We start from the raw sequence: 17,911 nt of genomic DNA, 5'->3' as shown, positions 1-17,911 counted from the left end.
CTCCTATGTTACCTATTGAATTAGCACCCATTTCTTCCAAGCCACTGGACCACACTTTGGCCTCTTCTGCTCAAACTGCCCACCTACTGGCTCTCTGAGCCTGAACATATTCACTCTCTCCACCTGGCAAGTTTCTCTATCTCCACCGCTGTTGGACTCCTGCTCAATCTTCAAAGCCCAGTGCAAATGCCCCTCCTCCACAAAGCCCTGCTCTCACTAATCATCACACTAGTCTTACTCTCATTGCATGTTGAGGCATGTTCTCCCTTAAATCCTTATTGGCAATGATGTGTCCTCTTGAAGTGGGGCCCACATTTCTAACTCATACTTCTTTCACCAATTTAATAACTGTTTGTTGCGGCCTGGAGCCAGATGCCAGGGATATGACGGTGAGCAAGACAAGCTGCTTCCTGTGCCCAGAGAGCTTACATTCCAGAGAGTGAGACAGATGGCAAATAGAGGAACCAAGAGACATAATGATCAAAGATTAGGAGGACTGTGGGAAGGCAAGAAAGGCAAGAAGGGGTGCTGCGAGGCAGGGACCAAGAATTCCCTCTTTTCAAGAAAAATGAGAGACCTGGATTTTTACATACTCTCCTAATTTTAAAGGTTGCAAGGTCAAATCTTTCTCCTCTGCTCTCAGCTTCCCTCACCTCCTAGCTTCCCACTCTCTCTGGAATGCCTGCCTCCTTCTCTCTTCCTGGTTACCCTATCAGCAGCACCCCCAACTCAGGACGCCCCACCTCTAGGGCACCCAAACTCCTCTGTGGTTCCCATGCCCTGGCCATGCTCTGGCAGCAGCTGGCAGGAGGACGTAGGGAGCCCACTGCCTAGGATGCTAGGGCCAGTGGGCATCCCTTACCCTGGGCCAACCTCCCTGACGTTGGCCTCCTGGGAGTGAGACACCTGGAGTCCCCAGGGCCCCAGCAGTGGGAACCCAACACTCCCACCGCAGGCCTCACTAACCGCATCTGGTCTGGAAGAAGTGAGGAGCCAGAGGAGTGAGACAGAAAAGGACACCAGGGGGCCCTCAGAGGGCTTCCTCAGGTTGGTCCCCAGCTCTGACAGAGCCCTGAGGGATAGGTCTCTGTCTCCAGGGAACCTCTGGGCAAACCCTACCGGGGACAGTTTATGCTCTCTGGAGCCAGAGTTCCCATGTAGAAATCCCGGCTCTGCGACTTCCTGCCTGGTGACGTTGGACAGCTCCCTTCCCCTCTCTGGGCCTCAGTTTCCCATCTGAACACTGGGGATCAGAGCAGCACCCACCTCACAGGATAGTTCTAAAGATGACATGCACCTGGCACACGATGGCGCTCGGTGAAGGGCAGCTTTCCAAAGCCTCTCCCATGAAGGGCCCTGCCAGGCCCTTTCGAGGAATTGCTTTGTTGAGCGGCATCTTTCCATCTGTGTTTTCTCAGACCTCTGAGCCCTAGAGACAGCTTCTGCCCATTATAATTATCTGGACTCTGGGCACTGCCAACTGAGAGGGCTCAGGCCTCTGAAGGGCCCAGGCTCCCAGTGACAGCTGTCATGTCTCAGGATGGAGGAGGACAGAGCAGGAGGGCTGCCCTTCGTCTGCACCTGCTGCCCCCAAGCCCTGGGAGAGGGGCATCTCTGCTCACCACTCCCAGCATTCCATGACCACCTCAGCCTCACTCTCAAAACCCAAAGCATCTTGGGTGGGAGTCCTGGGACAGAGCCCCAGGAAGTCCAGGAGGGGAGCAGGTGCCAGGTCCTGGAGAGGAGTCCACCAGGGACCAGCGTAGGGTTGGATTATCAGCACTTGAAAGCACTGGTAAGCCAAGGAGACAGCCACAGCCTGGCAGAGTGGCCTCCCACCTCCTTCACCTCCCAGATCCCTGAGGGCAGAACCCCAGGGGAGGGGACTCTCAGAGGGCCTGCTGCTGTCTGTGACAGTGACTTCCCTTTCCCCAAGGATCCTGAAGCTTCAGCCCAGCAGGCAGAAGCTGCGGGGTAGAGCGCCCTGCCGGCCCAGCCCGGCCGGCTCAGCCCTGCCGCTCAGCCTGGCAGCTATGTCCTGTCTCTGATACCCAGCTGTCAGCTGAGCCCCAAGCGGCGGGGCGCACCCGGGTTTGTTTGCCAAGCCCGAGTGTTGGAGCTTCCTGGACCCTCCTGCCCTGGAAGGGAGGGGTTCGGTGCCGCAGCAGGCCAGGTGGCATCTCCGGCGGAGAAGGGACAGAATCCCAGGGTGCCCATCCCACGCAGGTCCACTGCCTCAGTGCCTCAGGTCTCACGGCACTCTCCTCGTCTCAGGCCCGGAGGCAGTCCAGTGGGGGTCACTGGGCAAGGGGCAGAGCCGGGCGGGGCGGTGCACAGCCAGCAGAGGAACGACAGGACGCCGGGTACTCCCTCCCTCACCCACCGCCCCCCACCCGCACCCAGGCCCGATGCAGATATGGAAGGGCGTCGCTGGCCCTAGGGCAGGGAGGTAGCTGCCCCCAATGGAAAGAGGCGCTCGGACCCCGAGCACCCAGGGCAGGGCCCGGACCTCCTGACCCCGCCCCCGGGGAGGCCATCTCATTTGCATGGCCCCGCCCGAGAGCGGCCATTGGTAGCTGCGGCGGGAGGCCGGGCCTGAGTGGCTGCGGGGCTGTGGGGCGGCGGGGGCGGGGCGGCGCGGAGCAGGGCGCCGGGGAGGTAGCTGCAGCCGCCGCGGGACGGTTTCGGCTTAGGGTCTGGGTCTGGCTCCGAGGGCGCGGGGAGCAGGGTGTCCTGGGGCGCGGCGGCTGCAGCGGGAACGTACTGAGCGCCCGCCAGCCCGCCTGTCATGTCCAGGAAAAAGACCCCCAAGAGCAAGGGGGGTAGCGCGCCCGCTACCTCCGCACTGCCCGCCACCCACGGGTCCCGGCCCGTGCGCCCCGGGACTGCGCGCCCTGGCCCCGACGCACCTCCCAACGGGCCCCCGCAGCCCGGCCGGTCTTCGCTTGGCGGCGGCGGCGACTTCTACGACGTCGCCTTCAAGGTGAGCCGGGCACCCCCAGCCCCACGCGAGCGCAGCAGGTGGCGTCCGGCCGGAGCCGAGTGGGGAGGGGGTCCGGGGAAAGGGTGCAGGGCCCTGCAGACCTTCGGCGAGGAGCTGGCTCGAGCGGCACCCCGCAGCTGCAGTTGGCATGGCTGGCGCGGTGCATCACACACACACACACACAGCTGTCAAACCCGGGCTTGGGATACCCAACATATGGCAGGGCCTGCCCCTCCCCCTCCCCCTCCCCACCCCCCACCTAGCTGGCATGGCCGGACAAGGGGTCCTGCGGAAGTCAGAGCTTGGCAGGTGTCCTCTCCCTGTTCCCTTATGCTCCTGCCCCCACCCACGCTCATCATTTCCCATATGCTGCCTTCTCTCACCCCCAGGGTCTTTTGGTCTCTTCTCTTTAGGAGGCGAGACTAAGAAGAGGTTTGCCAGTTTGGTGGGGAATGCTGGGGCCTCCTTCAGGCCAAGGCAGAAGCTTGTGAATTGTGGGGGCGGGGGTGGCAGGCCCATCTTTGGGTTTTGGAGCCTTTGGCAACAGGCTGGGGGAGGGGAGAAGGAGAGGGAGGCCTGACTGCCCCTCCCTGTCCACAGACGTGGTCTGAGCCTCTCCTCATGTCAAGATCTGACCCTCACTTGGCAAATTCCTCTAGAGCCTTGCTGGGATTGGAAGAAGCCCCCTGGCACAGAGGTCCCCCACCCAGGCCTCCCAGCGGCCAACCCTCAGGTTCTGCTCCCCACTAAGCCCCAAATGCTCCCCTTCCAGACCAAGCATGGTGTCCAGGTACCACCCTGGATGGAGGCAGCTACTCCCACTCCCCACTGATGGAGACAGGCCAATGTTCAGGAGAGGGGACAGAACCTTCTAGAGGTGGAAGCTGGAAGTCCAGGCCCTGTGTCTCCCCCAGGCCCTGCTGAACCTGCAGACTTAGGATACCTCCCTCCACTCCTGACCCTCACCCACAGCCCATCTGACCAGGCCAGCTCAGGGAGGACCAGACACCCCTCCGGGTGGGCCAGCACCCAGGTCCCCTCTGCTCTTTCTTTGTGCCCCAGGTCATGCTGGTGGGAGACTCAGGCGTGGGGAAGACCTGCTTACTCGTGCGCTTTAAGGATGGGGCTTTCCTGGCAGGGACCTTCATCTCCACTGTGGGCATCGACTTCCGGGTAAGAGTGGAGGCTGATGTCCCGAGCACTAACTGGGCCCAGCCCATGCCCTGGGCCCCCAACACCAGCTAATAGCTGCTCAGAACACCCCTGGGCAGCTGGTTCTCCATTATCTGTGGCACTGACAGGTTCATGTGGTGGAGCTCCTGGCTGGACCACCTGGCTCCCACGGTCAAGGTGGTTGAGGTGGGATGCCTTAACCACCAAGCTGCCTGCCTCCCGACATCTCAAGGTCCTGGAGAGAGGTGGTGGCTGTATACAATCGAAGCAGAGTGGTACCCCTGTGCCTGGGGTTGGCACAACCCTGGGGGCTGTATCTTGTGCATTGGGGGTGGTGGATGCTGGTGTCCCCATGGGAACTCAAGACCCGTGTCCACTCAGGAGGCCAGCATCGCTGCCCGACTGTACAGAGGGGCCCTGAGGTGCCAGGTGGCCTGCCCAGTCCGTACCAGACAGATGGCTGTGGCACTGAAGCACACACCTGGTCTCAGAGCCAGGGAGAAGTCCCTGCCCTTGGGTTATGAGGCTTACGGGAAATGTTCCCACCTGGCTGCTTTCCCTGGCGGAGCCCTCTCACCACCTCACCCCCGGCTAGAGGGCTATGTCCTGGGGTCCTTCTGGGGGAGGTCCCTGTACTCTTGACTCCCCAAGAGCCCTCCAGCACCCCAAGCAGCCTGTGGGGTCACAGGGGAATGATGGGGGCCACAGCCTTAGGCCTGCAGGGCTCAGGCATCAGTCTAAATTCCACGTGCTGAGGTGATGTGTTCTCAGCAAATCCCAAATTTGCATTTTTCTCACCCTTTAATTAGACCCAGTCAGCAGAAAGCTGGCAGGGAGGCCCCTTCTGGGGACTGGGAAGGGGGGGCTCCCTCCAGTCTGGGGAGCCATTCTCTACCCTGTCTGTGGGGGCAGAGCCCCTCAAGTCCTCTGGGATGAAGTAAGGGTTGAGGTGACAGAAGGGGGAGGTTTAGGCCCAGTCCTCTGCCTGTTCTGGCCTCACCTCCCCCCTTCTCACCTCCCTCTTGGCTCTGAGGCAGGTGGTGAGGCTGTGTGGTTCGCAGCCCTGTTCAGGGTGCCAGGGAAGGCGGGATGTCCTCCCCAGCCTCCCTGCAGCGGGGCAGATGGCTGCACCCAGTTCCCTGGAGACCCAGAAGCACCCTGACAGCAGGCGCTGGGTGAAGAGGGAGGTGGTGCTGTTTCCACCGCCGGGGGCCTCAGCTGCTGGTTAGCAGCTCCTGTCCCCACCCCAGCAGATAGGAACCGGAGTTGAGCCACTCCCTGCTCTAGTCCTGAACTAGGAGGGCCTGGCTAGGGAGCATCATCAGCCAGCAAGCAAGCACATAATGAGCACCCACTGTGTACCAGGCCAAGTTCTGGGCTCTGTGCTTACTGCATGGAGCCCTATCCTCAGGCAGCTGCCATCGGAGCGGGAAGAGGCTTTCAAATTACAACAAACACTTTAGCTCGTACCAGGCCAGACTCATTTCTCAGTGCTTTGCATATAGTAGCTCACGAAGTAATCGGGGCAGCCACGTGATAAGCACCCTGGCTACCCCCATTTGTGGCTGGGGAAACTGAGGCACAGTGTTAGTAATGGGCCTGGGGTCACACGGTGGGTGACTTCAAATAAATCCTGCAAGTGGCTCTAAGGAAAAGGAGCAGTGTGTGCAGAGCTGTGAGAAGTGCTGGTGGCCTAGGAGAAGGGGCTGGAGCAGGGCCTTGAGACCTAGGAGCAGAGTGCAGGGAGGAGGCGTGCAGTGTGAAGCTGAACAGGCAAGTAGGCTCGGGGAAGCCACCGGGGCTGGACACCAGCGGGAGGTCAGCTGGGGTAAAGGAGAGAGAGGGGACGGGCTGGGTGCAGAGCAACAGGACTCCGTGAGTGACTGGGGTGGGTGGTGACCAGGGGCCCTCCAGGGCAGGGAGCTGGTGGGGCTGTGTGTCAGCCCTCCAGGATGGGCAGAGGAAGAACCACCTGGCCCAGAATGGACACAGCTGGCCATGGAGGGCAGCAACCTTCCAGTCCATCAGGACAGCCAGCTGAGCGGGGGCAGCCTGGGCACCCTCTGTGCACGGGTCACCAGGAGGGGCTCAGCAGCAGGAGGTGTAGGAGGTATGGGGGAGAGCTGGGTGGACACCAGGACTTGGATTCAAGGGGAAGCTTTATCTGTAGGTAGAGGGCAGTGAGGTAGTCGGACGAGAACAAGGTGTGCCCTGGAGGCAGAGCCAGCTGAGGCCCGGGATAATGAATTCAGGGGCAAACCGGGGGCCCCTCAGTCCCAGGCTCAGTCCTGGCCTGGCACTGCCTGCCTCTCCCCCCCCGCCCCCCCACCGGAGGGTGGCACCGGTCTAGCTGCTGCCTAGGATGGTGCACTCGGCCCTGGGCCCTCCTTGGAGCTGGCTGGTTGTGTTTCAGAACAAAGTTCTGGATGTGGATGGCATGAAGGTGAAGCTACAGGTGAGAGGTGACTGGGGGAGGGGGAATTGAGGGCAGGGGGCACCTGGGAAGGACTGGGCAGCCCTGACAGCTGCACTATGCCCTTGCTGCAGATCTGGGACACGGCTGGCCAGGAAAGGTTCCGCAGCGTCACCCATGCCTACTACCGAGACGCTCATGGTGAGCTCATGGGCACCGTACCCTAGCTCCAGGGAGTCGGGGCCACACTCCCTAGGCTTCTGCTTGGAGGAGGGCACCCTGGGTGTGAGTGGGCATAAGTGTGAAGGGTGCGATGCGTGAGGGTGAGGGTGATGGGGAGCCGCTGTGGGCTCTGCAGGTGTCCTCACTGGCCCTCTGCCCCCAGCACTGCTGCTGCTCTATGACGTTACCAACAAGGCCTCCTTCGACAGCATCCAGGTCAGTGGCTTCCTTCCTGGTGGTGGAGACAGGCTAAGATGGGGCCTGACCCAATCCCCAGCCTCCCTCAGGCACAGATGGCATCAGGGTCCCAGAGAGTTCTGAGGACCCTACTGACAGTGGGGAGAAAGACTGCCCCTCTGGGCTCCTGATGGCCCAAGTACAGTGGCTCAGGTTGAGAGTGAGCTGAAGGGGGCCAGGGTGACCTTCTAGTCCACCAGCCCAACTCCTTAGATAAGGTACCTGTTGGAAAGCCCCTGCAGGGCACATGGGAAGCACTAGTTCAGGGGCCCTCCTGTTAGCCAGACACTGACAGGCACTCTGTGGGGTGTGTCCTGGAGAGGGGCAAGGGGTGTCAGGAGCTCCAGCCTCCAGCCTGTCCTCAGCTCTCCCCCCACAGGCCTGGCTGACAGAGATCCAGGAGTACGCCCAGCATGACGTGGTACTCATGCTGCTGGGGAACAAGGTGGGTACCCCAGCTTGTCTCATCTACCCTGTCTCTACAGAGGGTGGAGGGTGGCAGGGGAATGAGCTGGGGCCAACTCTCACCAAGACTCCTGTGCCAGGTGGACTCTGCCCAGGAGCGTGTGGTGAAAAGGGAGGATGGGGAAAAGCTGGCCAAGGTGAGCTGCGGTTGGGTGGGCAGCCAGAGTGCCCCTGGGGCTGCAGGGCCTGAGCTGTCCCCACCAGGTTGCCAACCGCTGTTTGCAGGAGTACGGGCTGCCGTTCATGGAGACCAGCGCCAAGACGGGCCTCAACGTGGACTTGGCTTTCATGGCCATAGCAAAGTAAGTCCTGGCAGTTATCAGGAAGACCCCCAGACCCAGCGCCTGAATCCCCTTGTTGGGGGTACAGGCTACCCTATTCCATGGTCATCCCTGCCCCACAGGGAGTTGAAGCAGCGCTGCATGAAAGCTCCCAGTGAGCCTCGCTTTCAGCTGCACGACTATGTCAAGAGGGAGGGCCGGGGGGCCTCCTGCTGCAAACCCTGAACCTGGCTGGGGACGGCCACCAGGGTGTTCTCCTGGAAGACTGGATAGAGTGAGTCTACACACCCCTGACTTCACCACCCAGCAGCCACTCCCAGGGTGTCTGTTTCTAGGAATCCCAGGCTGAGCCTTGCCCTTCCCTCGTCTGGGCAGCCATCCAGAGCCTCAGTCCCAACAAACAGGCTTCAGGAAGCCAGAGGGTCCGGAGCCCTCCTTCACCTGCTGCTGCCTGAGGGCCGTGCCCCCAAGGCCTTCACAGAAGAGCAACCAACTTCTACACAGGAGGGCTACCCAACAATGTATAGACTGCCAGGCGCCTGGTCCTCCGGGCCACGGTGCTCTGCCGCCCCCTCCTGGGCACACCCAGCTTCCAGGCTGGGCTGCGGTGCCCACGCCACGTGTACAGTGCCTAAACGCCTAGAAAGCCATGTCTGCAGCTGCACATGTTGCCCAGGCAGGATTCCTGCCCACACCTGGGGCAGCAGGCTTCACCGCTAATCACATCATGCATCTGTGCCCGAAGGACCAGAGCTGCCTGCTGCCAGCCCACCCACCAGGAGGCCCTGGTTCAAACATCAACAGGGTCTTTCATGTTACCTTGGAGGATGCCAAGGCTGTGGCTTTGTAATGCAGTGAATAGCATGTGGGAAGCCACAGAAATGTCAGGCAAACCAGGACTGCCAGCCCTCGCCTGCTCACCGGGGCACCATCTCAGCAGGCTGATACAGGGCCTGGGCTTGGCAAGGTCAAGCCAGGGGGGTGGGCAGGGCACTCCACCTTGTACTAAAATCTTCAAGTCAGTGTTTTGATTTGAGAGCTTTTGTTTCCAGTCCTAGTGAATAAAGTTGTGTTTTCTGGAGTGCCTGCCTTGTCCATTGAAAGAAAGCAATGCTCAGGGACTGTTAGTGAGGAATTAGAGGAATTAAGAGTTCACCACCCACCCCAAGGCAAAGGCACACAAGAAAACCTATCCTTACAGGTAAAAATAGAGAAGGCGGTCCAAATAGGTGGAAAGTCACTGGCGTGAACTTCCATTTTCATGCTCTGCCCCTAACCGAGACTGCCCAGGGATGACCCAGTCGTCCCATGGAGTCCTCTGGGGTGCAAACAGGCATGAAAATAAAGACACGTGTGCTCCAGTCAACTCACCACCTTTGCTTTATTGCTAAGCACTTCAGAGACTTACAGGTGTCTCCTTTGAGGAAAGAATCCAACGAGACCAAGAATCCAGCAGAGACCAAGACTGTGAAACAGATGTGTTGGGCTGGAAAATCCCCTTGACCACAAGAATGAGGAAACTGTAGTCGCTTTGTCTTCCACCCAGTCAGGGCCTGAAGCTCCTGCTAGTACCTTATCTTGAAGTGTCAGCAGGAGAATGGTTGCAGCTGCTCAGCCACCTATCTCTTACCTCAAATCTCCCAAGTGACGTGGACCCCAAGAACTCTTTATTGGGAGGATAAGGGGCGGAGGTCTGTCTTCTGCAGCTTCTTCAGGCTGGCACTGGGCTCGTGGACCCTACCTAATTGGGGCCACGGAACTCTCGCCCTGTCTTGTCCAGGGGCCCCAGGGTGACTTCCGCTGTTATTCCGGTAGGATCTATGTCAGGGAATGGCTGGAATCCCTGCATCACTATCATCTTGACGTGGAACTGTTGCAACCTGGAAGCAAACTTAACAAGCAGATTAAAAAGGCAGGGGCCAAGGGCTTCCCTGGTGGCACAGTGGTTGGGAATCCGCCTGCCGGCGCAGGGGACACAGGTTCGAGCCCTGGTCCGGGAAGATCCCACATGCTGTGGAGCAACTAAGCCCGTGTGCCACAACTACTGAGCTTGCGCTCTAGAGCCCGCGAGCCACAACTACTGAGCCCGTGTGCCACAACTACTGAAGCCCGCACGCCTAGAGCCCATGCTCCGCAGCAAGAGACGCCACCGCAATGAGAAGCCCACATACCGCAACAAAGAGTAGCCCCCGCTCGCCACAACTAGAGAAAGCCCACACGCAGCAACAAAGACCCAACGCAGCCAAAAATAAATAAATTAAAAAAAAAAAAAAAGACAGGGGCCAAAGTTCAGTAAAAGCATTATGGCAACTAGAGGCCCAAGCAGGGGGTAAGAACCAGGTCACACTTGGTAACACCTCCTTAACTGCAGTCTAGTCAGCGCTTGGGTTACCCTGTCCGAAGGAATGAAGCCATTTGGCTTGGTCACATTTTCTTGACGTCCTCTTCTACTAGCCCAGTATTATTGATGTAGGTGCAACATGTCTTATTGATAACTGCACATACTCCTCCTTGTTCGGCTTGGAGGAAGTCCAAGGCCAGTCTATTAGCCATCACTTTACTAGCCAAGGAACTTAAGAGACAATGAGAGTCTGGTGAGTGCATTCCCTGTGGATGCACTCAGGACAGGGCAACTGAAAGATTGCAGAGCACCATTTCATGATAAACAAAGCCTCCCCAAGGGGCCACCAAACCAACGGCAGCTCCATTTCCTGGCGAAAGGAGGCCAATTGCCCTTTTGCCCCAGGCGTGGGTGATGTTATAGATGGCAATACCTGGGTTTGTTTGGTTACTCAGTTGGCCTAGCGTTACATTGTCCTGTAAACAGAGCACTGTCTATACAAGGAAAGGCCACAGCTAATCCCAGGAAAGGGAAAGAGGAATTGGGGTTTTTTGAAGAGGACAGTCAGTTTGCACCTGGACCACAAAGGAATAGATGTCTGGGAGGGGCACATGCCTGACGTACTGTTGTGGAATTAAACCACTTCAGCAGAGTCCCCCAAGGCGGGGGTTCCGGTACAGTTGGAGGAAAGGATCCCACCACTGAATAAGGGTGTACGAGTCTTTACGAAGGCTTTGGGAGAGGCAAAAAACATGTACCACACGTGGGGAAGATGTGTGTTAGACGCTTGGCGCCAGGCCTGTCTAGGAGACACACATCCCACCGGCCAGCTGATCTTGGAGGCACCAATGGGTGGCGTTGCCTGTTTGGTCTTCGCAATTAAAATTAGGGGTAATGGCAGTGATGTCAACCACTGGTGCATTGCAGAATTTAGTTCCAGGCTTCTGGCGTGGGCAGCAAGATGAGTTACCTTTATGACAGAGTAGAAGACAAATATGCTTTGATGGGGGGAGCTTTGTGTGCTGGATGCACTAACGAGAGGGGTCAGGTCCAGGCATGGAAGCTGTGCCAAGGGCTGGATGTGGACTCTGAGAGGAGCAGGGTCGCAGGACCTTCAGCCAGAGTAACTTCAAGGTCATCATTACTGGGTGTGTAGCTTAGTCCTTTAAGCTTATAGGCGTCGCTTTGAGGATTGGGATGGTAGACCCAGCACTGAGACAGATTCTCTCCCTGAGCAATAATTCTTGAGAGATTTACTACTGCGTTGGATCCTCACTCCCCTGACATGAATCCCCAAAGGAGGGGGAGAAAAGTCAGGGTGACTGATAACTTCATAATGACATCAATCAGAGTTCTAATTTAGGAAGCAACCGGAATGCAAGTAGCATTAAAAGAAATCCTGCAGTAAACAAGAGCCCAGTAGCAAATACGGGCTCCCATCCTACTGTCACTTATCTTGCTTTTGTTACCCGCAGAGCTCCAAAGAAATTAATGTCAAAGTGAGAGTTTACTTATCAATGCAGTTGTCACTTGGCTTGGGGATCACCTTCTTGAAGAGGTATTTGAGGTCTTGGGCAGGTTCACGGGAATAGCTGGGATGTGGGTCTTCAGGTTCCTGTAACATATCAGTGGAAACAGGTTTAATTCTGGGTAGATAGACCCAACTAGTGACTCCCTGAAGTTTAACCACTGTAGGGTTGCTTAGCAAAACTTGATAAAGACTCTTGCTTTGGGAGTAGCTGGTCACCAGGGGACTCATTTTTCCAGGTCTTTAAGAGCACCCAGTACCCAGGGTTTACAATGGAGTAACTGGGGCTGTTATCTGGGGAGAGTTGAACTGTTTCCATATTCTTGAATAGCCCTTCGGACCTGGCCCAGGTTAATAATGTATTTAAGGTATGCCTGGGTTTCTAGGCTGGTTACCACGTCCAGGGCGAGGAATAGCCTACCATGTCATTTCAAAGGGGTTCAACCTAGTTGTTTTAGGGGCTGCCCCAACACTTAGGAGTTGCTGGCAGCAGGTGGCACCACCTGCTATTATCAGGTTCTGATATTTCCTGACAAAGAGTTTACCCAAGGTTTTCTTTAGGGTATGATTGGTCTGTTCCACCTTTCCTGAGGACTGAGGTCTGCAGGACAAATAAAGGTAGTATTTCCTAGGGTCTTTTGTGTAAACTTTGCTATGAATTGAGGATCCACTGTCAATCTGGAGGTGTCAGGGCAACCTGAACCTAGGGATAATTTCCTTCAGAAGTGCTCTAGCCACTTCAGTTGCTTTTTCTGTCCTAGTGGGAAAGGCCTCCACCCATCCAGTAAAACTACCCACAAAGACTAATATTTGAAGCCCTGGAAGGAAGCCATCTGAGTGAAATCCATTTGCCAGTCCTCTCCTGGCTAAGGCCCACGTTGCTGGACTGGGCTCACAAAAGCGGGGGGCTTGAGATGGCCTCCTTATTTATGGGTGGCACAGAGGGCGCAGGCTCGAATAACCCTTTGATTATATCTGGGAGTCATTTTCTCGTTAAAAGCCAGAAAACCACTGTAGACACAGTATCCTTCCCCAGATGGAGAATAATCACGTAGCCCTTTAATTTTCCATTGGTCAGAAAAAGCAATTTTTGATGCGTCACCAGCCTTCTGTTCCCTTAGTTCACCCTTTTTCTCGTGCCCAGGTTTCCTCAGGAATACCTGGGCACGTTAGAAGGGGTAAGGGATGGGATTAATGTCATTTGTTGTATCAGGACTGCTTTCTCTGCTTCTCCATCTGCCCTGTTGTTCCCTTTGATAATTTGGGAGATTTCCCTTTTGGTGTCCATGGCAATGAATGACTGTTACTTGATTTGTTTGGTTTTTGAGCTGCCTCTGTGAGATCTCAGCCCCATACTTTACAGGGAGGTTTTTTGCATTCAAGTCCTCTTTCCATATAGCTCCATTGGCATGTAGAACGAGATAGGCATATTTAGAGCCTGTGTATACGTTTATAATTTTTCCTTCCCCTAGGGTTAAGGCTTGGGTTAGAGTTCGGCCTTCTGGGCTGCACAAAATTTTCACCTCTATGATGCTCTGCCCTCCTGAGCCCGTCCTTACATGAACTGCCATCAGTAAACCATTCTACCTCAGGATTGTCAATGTCTTGATCTGTCATATCAGGCTGATAGGGATAAACCTGGTCAAGGTAGGAATGTATTACCTTTGGGATTTCAGCAGGCATCAGTGTAGTTGGGTTGAGGGTGTGGCAAGTTTTAAATTTTATTGATGTAGAGTTGATTTATAATGTTGTTAGTTTCTGGTGTACAGCAAAGTGATTCAGTTATATGTATATACTTTTCCATCTTTTCCGTTATGGTTTATTTCAAGATACTGAATACAGTTTCTTGTGCTATACAATACGACCCTATTGTTTATCCTATTTATTAGTTTGCATCTACTAACCCCAAACTCCTAGTCCTTCCCTCCCCCAGGCAACCACAAGTCTTTTCTCTGTCTTGAGTGTTTTTGTTTCACAGATGATCCTTTCTGTAGTTTGAATTCCACAAATAAATGATATCATATGTTATGTCTGACTTACTTCGCTTAGTATTTCTAGGTCCATCCATGTTGCTGCAAATGTTATTTCATTCTTTTTAATGGCTGAGTAGTATTCCATTGTATATATCTACATCTTTATCCACTACTCTACTGGACATTTAGGACATTTGAGGAGTCTTGGTTATTGCAAATAATGCTGCAGTAAACACTGGGGTGCATGTATCTTTTCAAATTATAGTTTTGTCTGGGTATATGCCCAGGAGTGGGATTGCAGGATCCTATGGCAACTGTAGTTTTAGGAACCTCCATACTGTTTTCCCATAGTGGCTGCACCAATTTACATTCCCACCAACAGTGTAAGAGGGTTCCGTTTTTCTCTGTGTTGGGAGTTTTGAGGGTTACCTCTGGGGAGTCAAGAAGTAAACCCTGGTACTTAGTACGGCGGCCTCCAGTTAGCCAGTGGTGGCCTTTGATCTCTAGAATCCTTTGTACTTGATGTTGGGGGGCAGGGGTCTGGACTTCCAGTGGCTGTCCAAGGTAAGCTTGTTAGCTTCTTCCACTGATAAAGTGGTGGCAGCTGCTGGCCGAAAGCAGGAAGGCCAACCTCAGGGCACATCATCTAGTTGTGTGGAAAAATAGCCTATTGGCTGAGGAACTTCTAGTTTCTTTTAGGACCTCCAGAGCTTTTAGGGGGTTAGGACTTCTTTTAGGTCCCCTGCTTTTCAGCCAAATACAAAATGAATGGCTTTTTAAAATTGAGGAGACCCAGAGCAGGAGCTTTAATGAGGACCTGTTCGATACTATTAAAAGCCTTTTCCTGTGTTCCTCATCCCAAAGTAATGGTTCTGTATCTGGGCTTTTAATGGCTTCATATAGGAGCTTAGACATTAGCCCAAACCCTGGGATCCAGAGTAAGCAAAACCCTGCCTTTTTACCTTTGTAAAAAGGTACAAAGAAACGTCTTTGGGGCACTTAGGCCTAACATACTCGTTTTCTATCTTGCGACAGCTGTCTACTTCCAGGGTTTATAATGTGTCCCATGTATTTAACTTGTTGCATTGAGATTTGTGCCTTTTTCTGGGAGACCCTGTAACCCTGGACCTCAAGGAAATTAAGAACTTCAATGATGTTCTCACTTGAGTCTCCACGGTGGGGCTACATATTAATATATCGTGCATACTGTAGCATAGCCCCTTTTAGGCCTATTTCCCTTGGTTCCTTTCCTAGGGCCTGGGCAAACACTGTGACTTGTCCCCAAACCCGTGGTAGGTAGTGTTGTCCAGGTGTATTGTTGCATCTGGCCCGAGTGGGGGTTAGTCCACTCGAAGGCAAACAGATTGTGAGGGATGAACTGGGATGTAAAAGGCGGCATCCTTGAGGTCGAGCACAGTAAACCATTTAGCATTTTCAAGGACTTGGGCTAGTCTCTTATAAGGATTGGCCACAAGGGGGAGTATAGGAACTACTGCCTCTTTTACTGCTGAGGTCTTACACCATCCTATATCCCCCCATTAGGCTTAACTGACACAATAAGAGTATTGCATTGCAACTGACAGGGAACCAAGAGGCCATGTTTTAAGAATTTATGTATGAGGGTTTGTAACCCCTTTTTTGCCTCTAACCTAATGGGGTACTGTCTCTGGTTAGGGTAAGCAGCTTCTGGCTTAAGGCTAGTTTCTGCAGGTTGGGCATTTATGGTCCTCCCAGGGACTCCTTTGTCCAGTTTGCTGCAGGGTTCACTGCTTGTAGAACATGGCTGGGAACAAGCCCTTGCTCTTGTGTTGATCTGCCTTGGCCAGGGTTAAGATAAGGGGCTGCTCTGCTCGGGGCCTCCTAACTGTAATATCACCTTGAGGGAGCCCAAAAGATCTCTCCCTAGTAGTAGGGTAGGACACTCAACTGAAAAGGCATGTTCAAAATGGCAAGTGAGAGCCCCAGTGAAGGGTACAAGGCTTTCCATTGACACCAGTCACTGCAGCTTTTAGAGGAAAGAGGCCCAGCGTTGAGAAATCAGGGCAGAGTAAGTGGCTCCTGTATCAATTTAAAAACTTGACCTTACCTGCCACCAGGGGCTCAAGGGAGATAGACATCTTGTGGGGGCGGGGCAGGGGGAGCCGTGAGAATCCCTGGGCTGCTTCAGTCATCCAGCATGGCCATCTCAGGAGCAGGAGCCCCCATTCCCCTTGAGGACCAAGGGCAGTCCCATCTCCAGTGACTGGTCTGTTTGCAGACTGGGCAAGGCCCGGGAGCTTCTCCTGGTACTCATGGGCCCAACGGCCAGGTGACTTGCATTTGAAGCATTCCCCCTTGGTCTCGCCTCCGGACTGATGGTTGAACCTTCTTGCCCCCTTTGGGTTGCCCTGAGGTTGCAAGGCATGGCTGACAGCAACAGCTATCAGTTTAGCTTGAGCCTTGGCCTGCCTTTTTCCATGTTGAGTTCTATCCTCTTCCTCAGTTTGATCTCCATTATTAAATATTCCAAAGGTCACCTCTAGGAGTTTGTGGGCCTAACTGTAACTTTCGGAGTTTTTGCCTAGTATCAGGGGCAGCAGGGACTGACCCTTGGGAGCAGAGAGATCTGTTAGCAAATTTTCTAAAATGCCTCCACAAGCTGTCCCTGAAAGAGAACAGGGCTTTCTTCTTCCTCTTGGGTCACTTCCTTGACCTTTTCATAGTTGACTGGCTTCCAAATGCACTTTCTCGTTCCTTCTAATAGGCACTGGACCTTGTGACTCCTGGCTTTCCCCCCCCACCAGGCAATTATAACCCCAAATGGGCTTATATGATTTGGGACTGCGTCCCAAACAACATAAATGTTGGGCTGGTCCCTGGCGAACTGGTCAGCGTACACTTGTGCTGCTGCCCATATCCTCTGCTTCTCCTCATGGGTACAGCAGGTAGATAAGACCATTTGGAAGTCCTTCCAAGTTAAATCAAGGGCCAGGATTAGGGCTTGAAATCCATGAACCCACTAGGGTCTTCAGAAAATTGGCCCAGTCTTTGCATTGGGCTAAATCGGTTAAGAAGGGTGCATGTACTCTTGATTATGCCTTTGCCATTTGCCACTTCCCTAAGTGGGCATATTCTCCCTGATCCTGGGTGATAGGAAGTTCCACTATGGCTTACTCCAGCAGGACCAGCATTTTCAACCTGGGGTATCGTTGGGTACAGAAAGGCACAGGGAAGAAGGGTCTGGGATTGGCCAAGGGAATCTGGAGAAGTACAGGTACTTGTAGAGTAGGAAGGGCTCTGTTTCCCCCTTAAGAGTTGGGATGTAGTTAAGAGAAGATTGTCTAGAATAATGGGAGGGTTCTGATTCCCCAGGTCTCTAATTACAGGAGCTGCATAGAGTGGGATTACTGGAGTTGGGCACAATGGAAGGTGGCACAAGGGCAAAGGAGTGTCGGTAGATGGTGAGGTAGGAAACTAGGCAACAGAAGAGTCCAAAATCATTCACCCTTTCTTGGTAACAAAAATAAAACCTAAGGGGTCCTGTGAATTCTACCCGACATAGCACTGGATTTCGCAATGTTACGGGAGCAGTTTAGGAACGAGATTCAAGAAATCCTTTCCCCAAATGGCGCAAAATCCCAGCTTCCCGCCAAAAAGGGAAGCCTTAGAAAAAAAGAGAGACAGAGAGAGGGAGAAGCCAGCGGTCTCCAGGCGCAGCTGGGCAAGGCCCGTGATCTACCTTGAATCCAGGGATCCGAGTCAGGGCACCAAGGCCCTTAGACTGATGCTGATTTACGTCAAGGTCTCCAGCCGGATCACCGACAGTCCTGAAAGTCAGAAACCGCCCAAATGCAGACAGATGCCCAATCCTGCCACTTTCGGCAAGACCTGTTTTCACTCCCCAGACCCTTCCATCAAGGGGGCGCACCCTAAAGCCTCAGTCTTGCAAAATAATCAGACTGCGCGTGCAGTTTTCATACGAGGTGTCAGAAATTAAAGCAATTCATCACAGGCTCGGAACTGAATTTGGGAAACCAGGCCCAGCCCAGCCTTACCTATACAGAGAAGCAAATCTGGAAATTCCGACTTCCCGACGGAACTGGGGGCAGGGGGAAGCAGAAACGTGTAGAACGCTGAGGACCAAGATGGGTCTCAGGCGGAAGCTGGACCCGGGGGCTAGGTTGGCTGGCAGGTTTGGGCCACCTCCCCAACCCCCTCCGGGCCCGGTTCCTCCCTCGACCGTGGCGTACGGAACAAGAAAAAACGACCTCTCCCACCTCGTACTTGATCCGGAAAGAACTCAGGAGGCTGAGGCT

At 54.5% G+C, this 17,911-nt stretch overlaps 1 protein-coding gene, 1 long non-coding RNA gene and 1 other non-coding gene across 7 annotated transcripts; 1 reads left to right on the top strand and 2 right to left on the bottom strand.

Annotated features, from left to right (window-relative positions):
• Positions 1–2,643: 2,643 nt before the first annotated feature.
• On the top strand, positions 2,644–8,855 carry RAB26 (RAB26, member RAS oncogene family). Of its 5 annotated transcripts, none has more exons than XM_007181660.2 (9): positions 2,647–2,983; positions 4,046–4,156; positions 6,570–6,611; positions 6,704–6,770; positions 6,928–7,007; positions 7,408–7,473; positions 7,574–7,630; positions 7,719–7,795; positions 7,897–8,855. In XM_007181660.2, the coding sequence occupies exons 1-9, from the start codon at positions 2,789–2,791 to the stop codon at positions 7,997–7,999; spliced, it is 798 nt and encodes a 265-aa protein (XP_007181722.2). In that variant the 5' UTR covers positions 2,647–2,788; the 3' UTR covers positions 8,000–8,855. The 5 variants fall into 5 exon arrangements, with proteins under 5 accessions (XP_007181725.2, XP_007181724.2, XP_007181722.2 ...); XM_007181661.3 differs by having other exon boundaries at positions 2,649–2,983; positions 6,955–7,007; XM_007181663.2 differs by lacking the exon at positions 7,574–7,630 and having other exon boundaries at positions 2,644–2,983.
• A 281-nt stretch (positions 8,856–9,136) lies between these two features.
• LOC103019670 (uncharacterized) lies at positions 9,137–17,878 on the bottom strand. Its single transcript, XR_450943.2, has 3 exons — positions 17,651–17,878; positions 17,335–17,422; positions 9,137–11,730 (listed from the first exon to the last, which is right to left on the bottom strand). It is a non-coding gene; the product is annotated as an uncharacterized LOC103019670 (long non-coding RNA).
• On the bottom strand, positions 17,528–17,610 carry LOC114237904 (small nucleolar RNA SNORD60). Its single transcript, XR_003623372.1, has one exon. It is a non-coding gene; the product is annotated as a small nucleolar RNA SNORD60 (small nucleolar RNA).
• Positions 17,879–17,911: the final 33 nt, after the last annotated feature.

This window comes from Balaenoptera acutorostrata, chromosome 15 (assembly GCF_949987535.1).
Source record: "Balaenoptera acutorostrata chromosome 15, mBalAcu1.1, whole genome shotgun sequence".
Classification (NCBI taxonomy): Eukaryota; Metazoa; Chordata; class Mammalia; order Artiodactyla; family Balaenopteridae; genus Balaenoptera; species Balaenoptera acutorostrata.
This window is presented reverse-complemented; position numbering and strand designations above follow the sequence as displayed.